The 18,282-nt window shown below is 49.8% G+C and overlaps 1 protein-coding gene across 7 annotated transcripts in view; it reads right to left on the bottom strand.

Moving 5' to 3' along the window:
• The window catches only part of ANKS1A (ankyrin repeat and sterile alpha motif domain containing 1A), a 76,474-nt gene that overhangs the window by 39,824 nt on the left and 18,368 nt on the right, over positions 1–18,282 (bottom strand). For 4 of the 7 annotated variants that reach the window (XM_033079993.1, XM_033079994.1, XM_033079995.1 and 1 more), the window contains exons 4-11: positions 16,745–16,807; positions 12,067–12,363; positions 11,389–11,464; positions 11,004–11,105; positions 9,689–9,784; positions 9,410–9,606; positions 7,857–7,949; positions 3,731–3,848 (exon numbers count right to left, since the gene is read on the bottom strand). In XM_033079993.1, coding sequence (XP_032935884.1) covers positions 3,731–3,848; positions 7,857–7,949; positions 9,410–9,606; positions 9,689–9,784; positions 11,004–11,105; positions 11,389–11,464; positions 12,067–12,363; positions 16,745–16,807 — 1,042 coding nt within the window. Of the gene's footprint in view, positions 1–3,730; positions 3,849–7,856; positions 7,950–9,409; positions 9,607–9,688; positions 9,785–11,003; positions 11,106–11,388; positions 11,465–12,066; positions 12,364–16,470; positions 16,609–16,744; positions 16,808–18,282 lie in introns of those variants that run through there. The other 3 variants (XM_033079996.1, XM_033079999.1, XM_033080000.2) reach the window with 2 other exon arrangements.

Below are 18,282 nucleotides of genomic sequence, written 5' to 3'. Positions count from 1 at the left end.
GCTCCTGTTGGACAGGAATCTCAGCCACCCACTCATCAGCGAGCTGGAGAGGGACTCTGAAACACAGGGCAGCTGCCAGGGAAGGGATGGAGTGTGGGCAACAGCACTTGCTCAGAACTTGTGAGAAATATCTTGAAGGAGACATTTCAGAGCCTGCCCTGAAAGCTGCAGACAGAAGAATTAATGTAGAAAGTAATTTCAGTCTTTTTGTCACCGAGGTGCATGCAGCAGGAACACACAGGGCTCTCCAGGCCTCTCCTTTTAGGGGATCTGAAAGAATCCTCCTCCTCCTCCTCCAGTTACACCTGAGTTACCCTCAGAAAGGGTCCTTAGCACAGGGATTTCTGCCCTACTCCCTTCACAGATTTCACTCTATTCACTGATTTTATACCCCAGCACAGATCATTTGACAGATCTTGCCTTTTTCAGCCACAGCCTGGTGCAGGTCTCACCCACAGGAGAGGCTGTTCCCAACCCTTCCTGGGCTCAGGAGCCCTTCCTGGGTACAGACTGTCTGCAGCCCAGGGAGGATTCCAGTAAGAGCTCTGCCAGCAGCCTGAGGACTCCAGATAGGAAGCACTTCCCTAAACACTCCACCCTAAGCTGTAAACTGCCCTGCCTCCACTGGATTTCTTTCCCTGTATATCAACAGCAGGATTTGTCTCATAGCCCTGGATTAGGAGAATGAAGCTGTTCCTGCAGCTGCTGCCTGCTCAAGCTCCCCAATCTTAAAATTAGTGAGGGCATACAGCAGCCTCAGATTTGCACATGGAAAAGGCTACCCATGTTACACCATGCCAGAATTTGTCAAGTGAGGAGCAGGCCAATCTCCCTCCTGTAAAACAGAAGGTCAGAGGAAAAAAGCTGACCTTGAGGGGTGCAAAAATATCCTTCACCAGAAGAGAACTGAAACACAGGCCCACTCCACAGCCAGCTACCTGGTGTGGAGCCCAGGTGAGGATGGCACAAGCTCAGTCATTCCAGGCAGAGTTTATCCACCTCAATTTGTGCTCTTTTGTACTCCCCTCTTCAGAAAGGGCAATGAGACACTGCTCTGCTTAGAGAGATCATTAATGTGACTCTGAACAACACCATGACAGCAGAAACACAGGCTTGGGCCCGGGATATGGGACAGGGGTCTGTCCTCAACACTATGTGAGGACACGTAGACTGTGGGTTTGTACTGTCCTTCATCTTCAGCAAACCAAGAGCTGTCCCCAAACCTTTGCCTGCAATAACCAAGTGTCCCCACAGACCCCTCACAGTGATGTCCACCCTGCTGTTTCACCAGACACATTCTGGCTTTCAGAAAACAGTTTCTTTCAGTCTCTCTGACTTTATTACTGGCTCATCCCAGCTCTCTGGTTAGCAGCAGAGTCATACTGTGCTGCTTGAACCAGTATAACCCCAGAGGAAATCTCTAACAGGAGGAAGGGCCAAGTGGGGACTTCAAGCTGGACCTCCTATGAAAGCAGCACAGAGCAACCTCAACAAGTACCAGGTTGTAAGAGCTACCAGAAGGCACCAAGCCAGTCCTACCTGTAACTGGTCACTGCTGACAACACCTGGGTGTGACTCCTGAAACCAAACAGCCCAAAACTCAAGTCTTTTCACCCTCCATTAGGTCTCTCTGGAGGCAGCAGGAGCTGAGAAACCTCCTCCTGGTCACTCCACATTCCTCTTTTGCCTTATTTTCACACCCTGTTACAGGGTCTGAGTGCCCTGACTTCACACATGTGACTGCACACCAAAGTGGATAGGAGAGCATTTGGCTTAAACCACTTCTGATACTCTGCCCAAAGCATGAGGCCAGCTTCTCCCAGTGCTCCAGCATGTGACAGCGAGCTGCTCTAACACACACAAAGGCCACCAAAGCCAGAGGATAATGCCACATTCATCTGCTGGCTGGACACAGGACAACTGGCAGCCAGACGAACAAAGGCAGCTATCACACATGAAAGGCACCATTAAACCCTCGTGCCTGAAATTCAGCTTTCCGCTGCCCTGAAACGCCCTTTCAACAGCCACAAGAACCCAAGCCCTCCTCTCCTGACCAAAGGCTGCTCCAGAACTCATCCAGAAGGCCAGACCCTCAGTTTGAGAGCCAAGAAACAGTTCATGCTTCAGCCTGTTCCATGTCTTGGGATTGAGCTGCTGCCTTTGATGCTCCAGGATCCTTCTAACCCAGAGGTGGGAAAATTCTCCCACACCCCAAGCAAGGCTTCAGTCTCTCCCTTGACTCTTGCTTAATTCTGCCACTCCTTAAATTTATCTTCTCCCCCCATCATCAGCCACATTGCTGACTGCATTTAAAGAATGGGAAAGTTAGGGAAGATGAGGAAAAACTCAACTGCATCCTTGGATTTCTCCCACTGTAACAGTGGGAAGGGCTCCAGGCTTGTTACCAACACTTTCCACAGAATGCAAACCGTGAAGTAACAGCCTTGATCTTTCCAACTGTACATTAAAAGATGGAACTCTGCTCTGGATTTATAAAGGGATCCATAAAGATCTTTCTGCAACCTCTCTTGTCTTCAGGTGTTCAGGGGAAGAGATCTGCATCAAGAACAGGCAGCTGTGTTACTCTGAGGTTTTATTTTAAACTGACACATAATTAGGACACACCTCTACACTTACCAATCAAGCCTGGACACAGCAGCCAGGGGAAGGAGCAGAGCAGTTGGAATTCAGCTTGTGCCTGAATAACCAGCAATAGCTGCCCACTGATGAAAGCCTGAAAGCCCTGGCTCAGGCTGTTACCCAAAGACTGCTCCTGGTCCAGACTGCAAAGCACCAACCTGAAAAGCTCCCAAAATTTGCCTCTGGCAGTGAGGGGCATTGGCGAGTGCTGGTGGGAACACAATGACCTCTTGTGCCACCCTGGAGCAGCCAGGAGAGCAGCAAGACCCGAGCAATGATAGGAGGGGAGAAAAGCTCAGGTCTGACAAAGGAGTCAATGAAGCATCACCTCAAGTCCTTGTTAGCCCTGTCCATCCTCAGAGGGAGAGGGGTTCCAGTGTGAGAATCCAAACTAAATCCACCCAAATTCCTGCTCAGGACTTCTGAATAAAGCGGAAATCTTTTCCCTCTAAACAAATCTTTTGTTGTTATTGTTGAAGGCAAGCCAAAAAGCTAACAACAGCCTAACACAAGAGACAAGGTGTTCCCAGATGCTTTGTAAAGCTCCAAGGTCCTTCCAGGGGAGGAGAAACTGCCTCAGTATCAACCTGTATACCCCATGGTCTCAGTTCTAGTTCTTGCTCTACACATTTTTGTTTTCCCCCTCTGTTAGTTTCCATCTCAAATTAGCTCTAACACAGAGCAGGATGTTGATTTTACAGCAGGATAGCAGAAACCTGCAGCGCCAGCTGGATGGAGAGCACGGCTCACTGGAACGCTCGTGTTGCTCATCTTCCCTGGCAGAGGCACAGCCTCCAGCCTCTCACCCTCTGCCTTTGCTTGGCCAGGCATGAGATTTGGGCATTTCTGAGGTCACAGAGCAGATCCTTGCAATCTCTGAACTGTCCCAGAGTGGAGCTGCCCTTCCTCCACGTACACTCCGTACAGGAATGCTCAGAGCTCTCTTTTACAGAGAGATTACCAGGAAACACAACAATCACCCTGCAGCCCCCACCCAGCAGAGACTTTCATTGTTCCACTTGCCCTCTGCCCCTGTGTTTTCCTGAAGCACATGCAAGCAAACAGCTCTGCTTTTTGGATGGTCACTCACCTTTTGTTTTCCTGTCCACTGCAACCGGCTTTTTAGTTTCTGCTGTAAGCAACAGCTCGTAGGGGTGTTCCTCTTCCTCAGCTCCACTTCCCCTGCTTTTCCCCCGGGCAGCAGAGGCCTAATGAAGAACAGCACAATGTGGTGCTCTGCAAAGCAATGCTTTGTCCCAGCATAAACCCCACAGCCTCTCTGCCATGGGTTAAGTAAAGAATTGGCAGAGGCAACACCTTCGCTGCAGAGTGTGAGCCAAAACGTAATACTCCCCTTCGGGTTTTTTGAAACCCCTCAAGAAAACCCCACCCAAACCCCTTTAATTTGTAGTATTTCAGGCTGCTGACAGCTTTCCAGCACTGACCAACTGTGCAAGGGCTGCAGACAGCCTGGAGGGGGAAAAGAGCTGAGACCGTTATTCCTGTTCATCCCATCTCAGGCTTGCTGTTGCTATTGGAATTTGCATCGTCATTCACTTTTTAGCTGCCGGCCCTATTAGGACAGGGCTGAAAAGAACAAAAGCCCAAATCCCTGCCACCTTCTCAGGCATCTCAGATCTGCATTTCTGACCTCAGGATGTATGGCATATTCAGAACTAAAGAGTCCTCAGGCAGCACTCTATGAACTCAGTTAACTTTAGGATGTGCAGCAGTGCTTGTGCTCATTTAAATCCCCCAAAGCCTCTACTTAGAGCTGGTTTGTAACCCTGGCAGACTCTCCTCGAGCTGTTCTGGAAAGCCACCAGCCATGTGCAGGGATGAGGTTTTGGTGCAGGATCCAAACCAGTCTGGATACTCACACGCTGGTCTGCATCAATGCCAAGGATGACAGGCACTGGATACCCTCGTGTGCCATCCCAGTGCTGAAGGGGCTGAAGTGGCCACCAGGGCACCCTGCCGGCACAGCCAGCTGCCCTTCAGCACCATCTCCTGGCCATCTCCTGGCCAGGTTGATGCAACCCTGTCCCAGGAGCTCAACATGACCCAGGAATGCACTCTAAGAGGCTCCAAGAGAGCTGGGAAGGGGCATGGAGTGAGAGAAAACTGTGAATGCCCTGGGAGTGCTCAAGGCCAGGTTGGATGGGGCTTGGAGCAACCTGGTCTAGTGGAAGGAGCCCCAGAGCATGACAAGGGCTTGGGACTGGATGATCTTTAAGGTCCCTTCCAGCCCAAACCACTCTGTGACCCCATGTGTGATTACTCCCAACTATAGTGGGACAAACCCAAGCCAGAAAGCAAACCCTACCTGCTGCCAGGACAGGGAACAACAGGTCTGAACAAAACATGTCCCCAAGGAGGGCTCCTACTGCTCAGACCCCTGGACCTGCCACTGCCTCACCAGCAGAGCACAGAGCACCTCCTGCTTCTCCCCAAAGTGAAAGTACCAGAGCTGCCCCAAGGGCAAACTGCTGCCTACCTCACTGCAACCCAGCCAGGAGCTCTGGAAGCTCAAAGGAGTCTTGGAGAGGCACCCAAGAGTCAGCACAGCAGCACCGACAGGATTCTGACATCCATGTGCTGCTCTGCACAAACCCAGCTGGTTTTTAAAGTGACTTTACCAAAGGGAGGAAATGGGCCAGGTCCAGCATGGGAAATATTTATTTATTCTACCTGTTCTGAGCAGGAGCTGCCAGGCAGACCTGCTAATTTCCAGGTGAAGGAGCTCATAATGAACAAATTAGAGAAAAATTCTGACCAGATGGTGGCACAAAATCATCAGACCAGAACAGCAGGTAAGAGGTTCTTGCCAGTGATCTTGGAAAAATCCTGCCCAGCAGCAGCCTGTTAGCACAGCAGCAGCCTGGAGCTTCAGCCAGGCTCTGGTGCTCTCCTGACACTCCTGTGGATGATGATTGCTATGCTGTCCTCTTTAAATGCACCAAAGGCAGAAGCTCTCCAGCAGCACACAGTTCCCAGTTTCTACTCTGTGAACTTTCACAGGCCTGGTGACACTTGATTTTCTCCATCTCTCATCCTTCCAAGCTCTAAATAGTGTTCCAGGTTCAAATTCACTCAAAACAAAGACCATTGCTGGAGAACACTGCTTGCTCTGTGGGCTTTGTGACCAGGATCAACACCACCAAGTAAAGCTTTCTTCCAATTCAGCTTTCAGTTCTTCAGCCATGTTGTTTGCATGTATAAATGTTCATTGCTAGCAAAGCCCAAAAACAAGATGCTGTGAATAAGGATTAAGGTCTACTTAATCCACAGCAGAGGACTTTGAAAGACTTTTTCAAGGGTAACTCATCTCTTCCTCTCTTCTCCCTCCTCAGAGCTGCAGACCAAACTGGGAGCCAACGTGGCGCCTTGTCCTTGATCTGCACTTCCCTTCTGGAGACAAGCAGTAAACAACTGGAACTGAAGTTTAATTTGACAGTGCAGTCTCTTACTCAGCTCCAAACCCAGAAGGTTTCTGCACATAGTGAAAGGCACCACTCTAGCACCTCCAAACAATCAGCTCCTTTGCCTGTTTGTACCAACGCTTTTCCGTGATGAAAGTGAAGTTTCTTGTTTACGCTCATCTGTTTTGACTGATAGCCCCAGCTTGGCAAGGAATAAAAAGACTACTCTGGAAAACTAGAGTTTGGCCCAACCCCAGAATACTCAATGACTAAGTGTCCTGGCTGCAATGGGAGAGCAGGGCTGGAGGGTGGCAGATTGGGATGCTGTTTACAGCATTCCCAGAGCATGTGCACACCTGCCCCGCCCAGGGAGAGCACGCTCTGAGGTGATAAAAGATGGGCAAGTCAGAAAAGCAGAGCAGGCCAGGAGGAACAAGCAAAGTAAAAGGATCACCCCAAACATCTCATCAGTATGTCCAAAAGGTCATTTCCAGGCAGTCACATACTGCCTGTAACTTTTGTCACTGAAGTTGGTCAAAAATCAAGGTCTCCCCAGTGAGTCACTCTGCCATTTGCCAGCAAGATTCCCTTTAATGGATTGTGCTTCCAAAGCCATTAAAGGCAGGACAACACAGCAGGTGTTTGGTAATTAAACAGGGCAAGAAAGCTCAGCAGGAACGGTCAGGGCACGTTTCCCTCCCTCGTGTTTATTGTCATAAACAAGTTCTGCTTCCCAATTATGCCATGACCTGCTGCCCAGCTCTCCTCTGCCAGAGCCAGGCACAGGACTCGTCACCACCCCCTGCATTTGAACAGCAGGGCAGGGATCAGCCCACACTGTCACATCCCAGTTCCCTGCTCACACACAGCTCAGAGTTTACTCCCTCTCTGCAGTCAGTTCTATCACAGCAGGCCATGTTCACCCCTGTCTCGTGAGGATTTCACACTCTCCAGAAATCAGATCTGATTTATGCCTTGCAGAACTCCAGCAGAGTAGCACATTCAAAGAAAGCACTTGCAGAATCAGAGCCTGCTCTGACAGCAGAGGTGGCACACGCTCCATGAGCTTCACACACAGCCCAGTGCCTTTAGGAGAGCACAGAAATCCAGAGGATTTGGATTTGCTTTGAAGGTTTTCCTGGGTGTCAGCAGAAGATGCCAAGGCACATTTGTGGTTTCCCACAGCCATGTCTCCCAGAGAGTCCTTACATCTGAGGTTCACAGGCAGGTGAGTAAGACAAGCAACAGGAAATCCCAGCAGCAACAATACGAAATGGGAGAGCTTGAGTTGCATCAGAAAGCAGCTCACACGCACTGACCCCTGCAGAAGGCAGCTTTAACACATGCTGGGCCAGATCCTCAGCTGAGTTCAAGCCCCTGCTCGTGTCAGTGGGACCCACAAGCCCAGGCAGCTCCTCCACAGCTGGGAGCTCAGAGGAAGCAGGAACTCACAGCCCCCTCTGTGTTTCAGTCCAACTGAAGATGCCTGTGGTGGGATCATTACTAGTGAGCAATGGTCCACATCACAACGTGGGTCAGAAAAATCTCTTCCTAAGGGAATTCTCAGCCAAGAATAGGAAAGTAAGGCTGAAGGTCAACTCTGAGGTGCCCTGGAAGAACCGGACAAAGGAAGTTCCCATGGTAAGGGACAGCAGCAATGCTGAGTGAAGGAATTCTTCACATTCACAGCCCAATGAGCACAGGAGGTAACAGCACCCTTGGATCCTCCCAAGCTATTAAAACTGATGTTTAAACCACTCTCCCACAAAACACCCCAGAGCCAGCCCCATGTACCTCACAGGGAGCACTGTGGCCTGTCTTCTTCTCCACATTCTGCTCCTCCTCTTCATCAGGTGGGGGCTTGGCTGGAGGGGGAGGACGTTCTCTCTGCAGGTGAGACAGACACTGTCAGCTCATCCCTTCCGCCCCTGCCAGCTCTATGTCCCCACTGCTGTGGATGCAGCAAGGACCTCTTAGGGTCCTCAAATTAATCTGGGTGGAGGAGAAGTTCAGCCCTAACAGCACAGAGCTGGGCAATGGCTGCTGCCTTTCCTCCTCCTCAGGACACCAATCTGTTCACACTGGTCTCACTCAGACCCAAACCAGCATCTCCACAGCATTACACAGGGGAGTGAGCAATGAGTTGATCAGAATAAAGGGCTTGTGGCTTAGTGAAACTGATGCCAGAGGCGCCTTTTATAGTGGAAAACTCTAGGGATCAAGAAGCCATGCTGCACTGCTGTCCTCTGATATCCTGGGATTGTAACTGGGCAGCAGCAGCTGCTGCCTGGTCCCGAGACTGAGCACATCCCAGGGCCACCTCCTGCCTGGCCACAGCTCCATCTAATGGCAAAGGGAGCAGCAGAGCTGCACTGCTCCAACTCCAGCGAGCTACTGCAGCATGTCACTCCTCCTGCTCTCTTTTCACTGCAGTTCAGCTCTTGTCTTTCCTTACTTGTGACAGAACTGAGCTCATTTCGCACCAGACACCATCAGCACAGGACAATGACAAGATATGATCAGTAACACCACTGCCTGGTACTGGACACCTGAGAGATCTGACCAAAATGTCCATCATCCACAGCTTTTGTCTCATTTCTATTCCTCTTGCTCTCAGCACAAGCCAAAGGCTGCACCTCTCTGCACAGAGGGGAACCATGGTTACTGTGCCCCCAGCAGTTTAATTGTTCACTGCTGCTCTGCCTTTTGTCCAAAAATGCCTCAACAGAGCAGGCTTTGGAAAACCAAGCAGAACACAGAGCCTGAAGCTGACCCAGCACTGCAGGGCCCGTGTCCCATCTGCCCCACAGCAGCCTTCCTGCTGAGTGCTACCAGGGCAGCAGATGCAGCTGACAGAAGGTGAGGAAGACTTCTCTGGGGACAGCTCCAGGAGCTCTGCACTGCCTTGTAAAGCCTGGAGTACCCTCTACAGAGCTCTGCAAGTAATACACAAAAAAAAAACCCCTTCCACTGCCAACTAGTCTCCCACAAGTTATTACAGATAATTTCCTGAGAACCTTAGCTTTGGTAAAGCAGTGAGACATGAGAGATGCTCCATACAAGTTTCCAGAACTATTTTCAGGGCAAGAAGCCAGCCCTTCTGCAAAAAGTAATGTCCTGACAGACGAAGATTCACTGGCACCAGTGCACTGCCAGAAAACAGAAGGATACAACCCAAGGTGAAATTAAGAAGCGGTTGCTTTTAGAGAAAAAGAGGCAGCTGCCTGCTCTCATCAACATCAGGGAAGGATTTAAAGATTTCTTCAAGCTTGGGCAGCCTGCTGCCAAACCTGACCCTGCAGGTCAGCCCCCTGTGGCTCTAGGGCAAGCAGGGGTGAGCTACATACAGGCCTGACTCCAGCTGCTTTGAGGCCACTGGGCTCAGCCTCCTTGCTCACGGATTCCCGGTCGGACGATCTCCCACTGGCCAGGCTGTCCAGGGAGTGGCAGGACGTGGCGTTGTACAGAGCTTCATACGGGCTCTCCTCCTCAGGGTTCACATCAAAATCGATGATCAGCTCTGTGACAGCTTTGTCCACATCACCTGTGGTGGGGAGAGAGATGGGATTGTCAGTGGGTCTCCTGACCTCGGTGCTGGCAGGGAGAGGAGTGCTGGGGATGCCCACCCTGAGACGTCCGGCCCGAGGGATCGGTGGCTGGAGCGAGCGGGGCTGGAGCAGATTTCTCCACAGCTTTGGCACTTTTCTTCCCAACGGTGTAATCTGCAAGGGGGTTGGGGGACAGGGTCAGCTCACGTCAATCTGGCTTTCTGTCCCCTTCAGTGCATGGCACTTCCTCCCTCATGGGTGGGTGGAAGGCCAACTGTCAGCTTATTAAGTGTCCAAAAAAAAATAACATTATTAAAACTTGCAGCTTAGATCCCAAAATAGAAGCATGCAGACTCTTTAATCACAGGCACAAGGGTAGGGATCGTCCTTTGAACTTTCAGAGTCTTTAATCAGAAAGCTGCAAAGCTGCTGCACGGACACAGAGCCACGCAGAAAATTTGTGTTGTAGACACAAACTCCATCACTGAACAGAGTAATAACAAGAGAAACCAATTCCAGCTGCAGCCCCCAACCACAGGCAAAGCTAGAAACATTCAGGTGATGTAACATCCAACAGCAGCTACCTCTCTGGGAAAACTAACAGCCTTTATCTGCAACACCTTCAGGTTTAAAGCCCATCTCTGTCTTCAGTTTCAGAATAAAGCTCAAACATTCCAGCTTCACAGGCACAGCTTAGTTAAAAGTCTGAGAAGTGCTTTGAACCTGCAAAGCTCCCAAATGCTCAGCATGAGTAACACACCCCAGCTCCAAATGCTTCTGATCCTCCCCACAGCTGAGAGGAAATGCAGACAGCGTAATTACAAGGTATGAATTTAGCCAAGATGTCACATTTCATTCCCGAATTTGGACAGACACAATGGACCAAGCTCCTTTATAAAACACAAGTAATCAAGGCCTTTTCTGTAAATCTCATCTGCAAATTCCATGCCCAAGCCTCACAAGGAGGCGAGGAGCAGGATGTGAGATCTGTGGACAATGATTTGCCTACACAGACACGTAAAGGGGAGTTACACCAGAACCATTTCTAAAGCCGTTACTTTGCATTCTGCAAGCAGAATTAGGCTATCCTTAATTTTAATTAACTCCTAAAGTGAGCTAAACAAAGCTCAATTAAGCCCATTTAAACTGTAAAAGTCACGCCACACTCCCTCAGCAAAGGGCTAATCTTCCTAAATCCCCCCAGGTCCTCCTCCAAACATTTGGTCTGGAGAAGCTCACCCCAGCATTTCTGCACCGGTTCTTCCAACACAGCCTGAAGCTGCTTTGCTTTCAGCACTTTCCAGGTCTAGAAAAGCACATCCTGTGCCTGCCCCAGCACAATCAGCACCCCAAACCTTCCCCTCCACCCCAGAGGCAGAGCTGCATTACCCACCTTCAATGAGAGCTGCTATGTGCTGGCTTTTCTGGGAAGGAAGCTCCCTGACAATGTCCAGAGCAGTCAGGCCTCTGTTATCCTTTATGTTCACATCAATACCTGTGGTCACAGGGGTACAGAGGGCAAAAGCAAGAATAATGTCTAACTATGTGCAGGGTGGTGAACTTCATCAAGTCACATTTGTGATCATCACTGGGGAGAGCTAAAAGGTACTCTAGATACAAATCTAAAGGCAAACTCCAAGAGCCAACCTCTCCTATATCCTGCTCCGAGGAGCTCTGACAGCTGGATGGAGAAACCTGCTGCACTAGAAAGGGATTTCCTCAAGCTCTGGGTGAAGGGATCACCACATTAGTGCTTCAAAGGGGGAACATTCTCTCACCTGCAGCCAGCAATATTTGTACCACATCTGTCTTGCCAAACAAAGCAGCTTCGTGCAAAGCACTGCCTTTCTCAGTCTGCAAATTAAATGGAAACATAGCATGAAGCCAGACAGCAGGGAATGGTGAGGGAGGCATGGCTGAGAGGGTTACAGAAGCAATAAATACACGGCGTTGTACACGAGGTGTGGGCAGCACTACCTACAGCTCAGGAGGGATTGTCAAAGTTACTACAATGCTGAGGATGTGGGATGGAAAACCAGGGACAGTTCCATCAGAGACACCAGCAAAGGGCCTTCTACAGCTTGGCAAGAGGTCATGTCCTGACAAGGAAAAACAAGACCCACATACAAGCCATTGCTGTGAAAACAGCACATTCACAAGTGGCTTGATAGGAAGAGACGTGTTTGCCTATCAAGAGCTCACAGCACTGCAGGGCAGAACAGCTTCAGCCACGGGGTGTTCGTGTCCCTCCCTCTGTGTCTGGGGCTCGGCCCGGCCCCTGCGCAGGCGTGAGGCATGCACAGCACCCGAGCCCCTCCGGGCAGCCTCCCCCAGCACCCCCAGCTGCACAGACAGCCCAGCAGAACACAAAGCTCTCCTCAGCTTCTGCCTGGAGGGCTGGTGGAGCTCTCCAATCCCCAGCCACCAGCCCAGCCCCACTCAGACACAGCAGATACCTGGTAGTTGCTGTCCATGCCCGCATCCAGGAGGACGTGGACCACTGCTTTGTGACCATTCCTGGCTGCCAGGTGCAGCGGAGTGTGTTTCTTAGTGTTGCAGCTGAGCAGGTTGGGGTGGGCGTTCAAGAGCATCTTGACCACTTCCAGCCTCCCATAGAGAGCAGCCAGGTCCAGGGGTGTCTCGAACTTGTTGTTGCGCATGGTGGGGTCGGTGAGCTCCTCCAGCAGCACCTTCACCACCTCGGTGTGGCCGTGCTGGGCCGCGCAGTGCAGCGCTGTCTCGTTGTCGTTGTTCTGCGGGGCACAAGCGGCACCGGGTCAGGGCTGGGGCAGCCTCGCTCCAGCATTCAAGTTGAAATGCAAAAACAAGACAAAAAAAAAGCAGTGGGGAAGCAGAGAGCCCCGTCTGAACCAGCCTGAGCAATGTTTCACCATTCCCTGGGTGTTTAGCATCCCCTCACCAGCTCATTGATTGGCCCAGTCACAGATTTGGGGATGTCCAGAACAATGCACTTCAGCTGTGGGAAAGAGGGACTTTCCAAGAGTCAGAATTCAGGGGCCATGCTAAAGTTTAAGAGATGCTACTGCTAGCACCTGGGTAAGGCAGTCTGGTACCTTGGCAGCACTCCAGACTTCAGGGTGCCACAAAAATAAAAGGCTGGCAACCTGTTGTGTGAATTCTATTTGCTGGAGCTTCATCATCATCATTTTAGGTTTAAATTTCAATTGTTTCAAATCCTACTTATCCTGGTTATAACAGTCATTCCACCTCTGCAATTCTGGCTGTTTAGAGAAAGGGTGCACCCAGTCCCATGCAGTTTGTGAACCAGAGAGCTGTGCAATTCCACCACCACAGGAACAAGCCAGGGCTCAGGTCAGCTGAGGGAAGCAGTGTCTCAGCAACAAGGGAGCACCCCCAGGTGGAAGCCAGACCCAAACCAGAGCATGCAGCAGCAGCCAGGCTAAGAACCAGCAATGCAAAGCCCAAAGATGAGCAGTCCAACATCCCACATGTGGAGGTGCAAAATAGGAACGTGCCCAGATCTAACAAAGCCTTTTCTCGAATTAAGTTCCTCTCAAGTTTCTGGTTTTACTACTGTGTGTCATCCACAGAGGGATTCTGCTTTAAGCACTTTAGAAACAACTATCTGGCAATATAACCCCAAAAATGTTTAATATAAACAGCTACACACTTCAACTTAAAGAATCGTGGATGAATTTGTCATTTTAACAACATTTCCAATAAAATAAACAGAATGTTCTTGTCCTGCTGGAGGCAGCAACACCACTGCAGAAGGGAATTTGATCCCTGCCTGCTGTGAGAGCACACACATGCCTTGGGATGCTGCTCAGGATTTTGCACCGTGTCACAAACTCGCGAGGCTGCACGAGCGCTCAGATCCTGCTGAGGTGTTTGGTCACTCTCAGGCTCACAGCAGTCCTGTCAATCCCCCAGCTGTTTGTATCTGGCTTTTGCATCACTTCTCAGGCACAGGCAAAGCAAGAGAGCAGGAGCTGGGGGAGGTTCCCACAGCTGCAGTTTGTATGGCAGTGAAGGGAAGGAGGCAGAATTAGGCACATGCAGGGGGAGGGGGCAAACAGGGGCAAAGCATCAGTGCCAGCACAGAGGGTCCAAGTCAAACAGGCTCTATCCTGGGGGAGGCACATACAGGTGGACAGAGGGTACTGCAGGATACAGAAGCCTGCACAAAAAATATACAAACAAGTGAGAGGGGACAGAGTAGAGAACATCAGAGCTCACACCTGCCTGTCAGCTCACACTGCTGCTCCTGGGCATTTACAGCACTGGCAAATCCCATTATTCCCATTTGATAGGAATCAGGGATCAGGGAGCCCACAGCAGCTGGGCCCAGGCTCTCAGCCTGCCCCATGGCATGAGGGATCCTTGCTGCCAGGTTTTGTGGAAAGTCTGGATGACCCCAGCCCCAGGACAGCAGGTCCCTGCCCCAGAGCTGTGGACACACTGCTGGTGCCATGCCAGCCCTGACCACTGGGGATTCCTCGGCTAGGACTGCCCCCATCTCCCTAGCACAGGGTATGTATCCCTCAGGAAGCTTTAAAGCATCCAAGCATCTGCCTGAGGGCTCAGAAATGGGAACATAACACTGTTTAAAAACATAATTGTTGGAGACTTCCCTCATCTTCCCTGCAATTCAGTTCAATTTTCCCTAAGTAGATTGGGGCTCCAATGCTCAAGGCAAAATCCCCAGACTTTCCTCCTGCAGCAGAGATCACCAGGCAGTAAAACTCCCCTGAACCATCACAGCAACTCTCCCAATTTCAGACTGTGCAGTGGAAACTCCCACTACTGCCTGAGTATTTATTGCCTCCATTTTGGGAGAGTTTTGAGCAGCCAAAAATACTACAGCTCTTCCAGGCAAGGGTGTTTGCTCCCCTCCTGCGTCACCTCTCCAGGCACAAACCAGAGCAGTGAGCAGAAGTGCTCAGACCTACAGATGTATCAGAGATGGAAAAGGAAAATTCCATTCCAGCAGCCAGAAGGCACATGGCTTCAAATTTCAGAATTACTTATAAAAATAGAGCACTCTGGAGGGCCCAGGGGCTGCATTCCTGCAGGAATTCTTGCATCCCCCCAGCTCTCAGCTGGAAGAGAGGGTCTGGGAGCAATGCCCTTTGGCAGAGCCCAAACAGGACATAAGCAGGGATGGCTCTGCTTTCTTATGGGCTCCAGCACAGGTTTCAAGCCCTGACAATGTGGTACCACTCACCACACACAGCCCTGCTGTTCCTCATCCCATGCTCAAGTGGAGAATCCACAGCCCCTCTCCCAACACACCTTGACACAGCTCTGACTGAGCAGAGGGAGACTTGCTTTAAGTAAGGGAAAGTTGTCTGACCTGAAAAGATCTGAAGGGTTGAATAAACTGCCAAAGAAAAGCCACAGAGCTGTTCCCTCTCTGCAGTTTTTGAGAAATTGGTGGGCAAACCCTGGTCAAGAATGGTGTAAGGAGACTTGATCCTGCCCCAGGGTTGGGGAAAGTGGCTACAGAGCCCTTCAGTCCCACCCACCCTACTTCTGAGATTTCTTGGTAGGATTTTTTGTCAGTGTCTGAGTGTCCAACAGAGTCCTGCCCTACTGACAACCTGTTTGGCTGCTCCTGAGAAAACACCAGAGTCAGTGTGACAGGTCCAACCCCACATTCTCTTCATCACTCCTGTCAGGAACTGGTGCAAAGCTGCTCAGAACTTGTGATGAACCCATAACTGTGTGCAAATCATCCCTCTCTCTTTAAAACCAAAGTAAACATTTCCAAAATCCTGTCCTGCTCTAGAGAGCACCTCAGCCACAGTGAACACTGAACTGAGGTTTTAAATAATGCACATATCCACAGTTTAAAACCCAAATTATCAAATTCTAAATAAAAATTCACAAAAAAGGGAACTCCCTGGATATTCCCTCTTTACATTCCTTGTTCATTCAACATCCCAATACTGAGGTGTGTAATATTTTACTTGGTTATTGACAATGTTTTAGGAAGCTTGTTTCAGGCAACTGAGCTGCTCAGCTATGATGTTTTCACAGAAGACAAAGGCATAAAATTCCCATCTGGATTTCTGCAAAAATCCCTGACTTGGATGAGCTTCATGGGAAGGCATTTGTGCTCAAAGGGTGGGCACTGGTGACCCTGAAACAGGACTCTGCAAAACCACACCTAACTCCCAGCAAGCACAGGAGCTCTGGATGTGTCTTTCTAAAGTCTTGCAGACCAAGCAGAAGGAAACTCTACAGACAAAAATCTGCCATGGATGGCTGGATCCAAAATAACTGGTTGGAAGCAGCTGTGACATGGTGGCTCCTGGCAGAGGTGTCCCAGGACAGAGCAACAGATTGTTTGCCACCCCTGGCTTGCAGATTCACTAGAAATAAAACTGAAAAATGGTGTCTGAGAAACCACCACCAGGAATTTGATCTGCTTCTTCAACAGCTGTCTCAGCACATTGCACAATCTGATGTTGTGTCCTTTGTAGCTCAAAACAACTAAAAACAAGAGAGGAGCAAAACAGGCCAGAAAACAGGAACAGGAGACCAGGGCTGAAGGGTCAAATGACACCACAGACTGAACATCAAAAAAGAGACTGATGTAATAAGCAGGACACAGAAGACTTGGGAAGGGAGGCAGGAACATCACTGCCCTCCCTTCTCCCCACCACCACCACCACAGGAATTAACTGTCCATTCAAACAACACACAGAGCATTATGCATTTGGTAGGAGAAAAGGCATCAAAATTCACTCCAAACAGCCCACAGAGAAAATGCAACCATGGTTAAGCAGGGAAAAAAAATCCTTCTCTTTGCATTTATCAGCAACATCAGCACATGAAACAAAACCTAGAATATTTAATTGAAGTAACTTTACCTTTGGGAAGTCATCCAGCCCAATCAAGCAAACTGACCATCACTGCGAGTCCTACAAGGCTAAGCAAGGAAGGAGCCCCCAGGAAAGTAAGGAAAAGCTTTCCTTTAATTATATTTCTATAACTGCTTTGAAGAGAGAAACCCACAGTAAATCAATGGTCCCATTTTCCTTTCCCCCAAGCAGCTGCAAAGTGAACAGGTATTATTGCACCTGGAAGCACGCGAGTGCAGCTTGGAGTGATGATGCAGTGAAATGCTGACAGCAAAGTACACACCTTGGCATTGATATATGGGTCAAAGGGGCCGTACTTTTTGAGTTCTTTGATCTCAAGAGCATTCTACAAAAAGGAAGAGGAAAAAGAAAAAAATGTGATAATGAAATGGGTGAGATACAGCAACAAAGCAATGGGTGACTCCAAGGGGTGGAAGGCCAGGACACAGCATCTTGTTCCAGTCAGAGCCATGGCCAGCAAAAGCCATTCCAGCTGGGATTGCTGTAACCTGGAGCAGGCTCCAAGCACAGGCTCCTCAGCTGACTTCTCTCATTTTACAGGGTTCCTACTAAACAGACATTAATGAAACATTACCTGGATCATACTAAGCTCTGGATCTTTTGCAAAGATCACTCCTCTAGCTGCCCTACTCACAGTAGAACATTTACACTATGGGCTCTCAGTTCTTGTCAGATTAACTGAAAAGGGTTACCTGCACTCAAATCTGTAACCAGACTGAGTGCCTGCAGCTGTGCCTGGAGACATGATTAACCACAGCCTCCAACTGGAAAACTGTCACCAGAGACATCAGAACACACACTCCTCGTTATTCCTGCTCACTGGAGGAATGACAGAGAGTTGCACTACAACCAGATTTTTCATTCCATGCTGTTTTAGCAGCATTTATCCCTGGGGCAGCCTGGTGCATTGAGTTACCCTTCCTGGGAAACCTCAGTCCCCACAAAAAAGGACTGGGACTCCTAAACCTGGCACTGAAAGGAGTTTGCTCCCCAGCTTCTGAAAAACTACCATGGAGCAAATCAACAGCAGGAACCTCCAGCTGCTCACCTTGACTGGGAGCTGAACTCAGGCCAGGGGTGTCTGACCTACCTGGGAATTACCTCTGGAATGAATGTCCAGGTTTAGCCTGCTGCACAAAGGCAGGCAAACCTATTTTGATTCATTCCTTTCCTTCTGAGAGAACATCTGAGTGATTTGGGAGTTGATTCACAGGGACATCAGGTGTTCCTGCCCCAGGGACAGGACAACCACAGCCCACTGCAGCTTTACCTGACTTGGGCCTGTCACTCTGTGCCTGCTCACCCAGGGAGGGGCAGTTCAGTGACAGCACTCAGCTGGCCTCACTCCTGAAACCAGGTCCTGTAAACAAAACTCTGCAACAACAGGAATATTTGGGCCTTCCAGCAGCAGCATTTCAAAAGTTCCCTGGAATTTAAATATCTCTGATGTCCACAGGGCAGTTCCACAGGAGCCAGCCCTCTGCAGTGGACACAGCTGGCTGGTACCCCTCACTCCCTCTGCACCTGAGACCAAAACTGTCAGCTTGACAAAAGGAACAAATCCAAGAGGCTTTCTTTTCTTGCCTGATTGCAAAAATAATTCTTTAAGATTAAGCTAGGGATTTATCTGGGGGCAAGTAGTGTTAAAATTCTCTTAGAATTTACAAATTAGTGAACTGGAGTAAGTGCCAGAGACAAGCCAGGAGAGCAGCTAAGAGAGCACGGCCAAAGAGACTGAACAAAGCTGCTTGGATTAGTTCCCAAAGGAGGGAGCCAATGGATCCTTTGCACAACTAGAAA

Source organism: Catharus ustulatus, chromosome 25 (assembly GCF_009819885.2).
Source record: "Catharus ustulatus isolate bCatUst1 chromosome 25, bCatUst1.pri.v2, whole genome shotgun sequence".
In the NCBI taxonomy this organism is placed as follows: Eukaryota; Metazoa; Chordata; class Aves; order Passeriformes; family Turdidae; genus Catharus; species Catharus ustulatus.
Note: the sequence above shows the minus strand (reverse complement) of the source record. Positions and strands in the feature narration are given on the sequence as shown.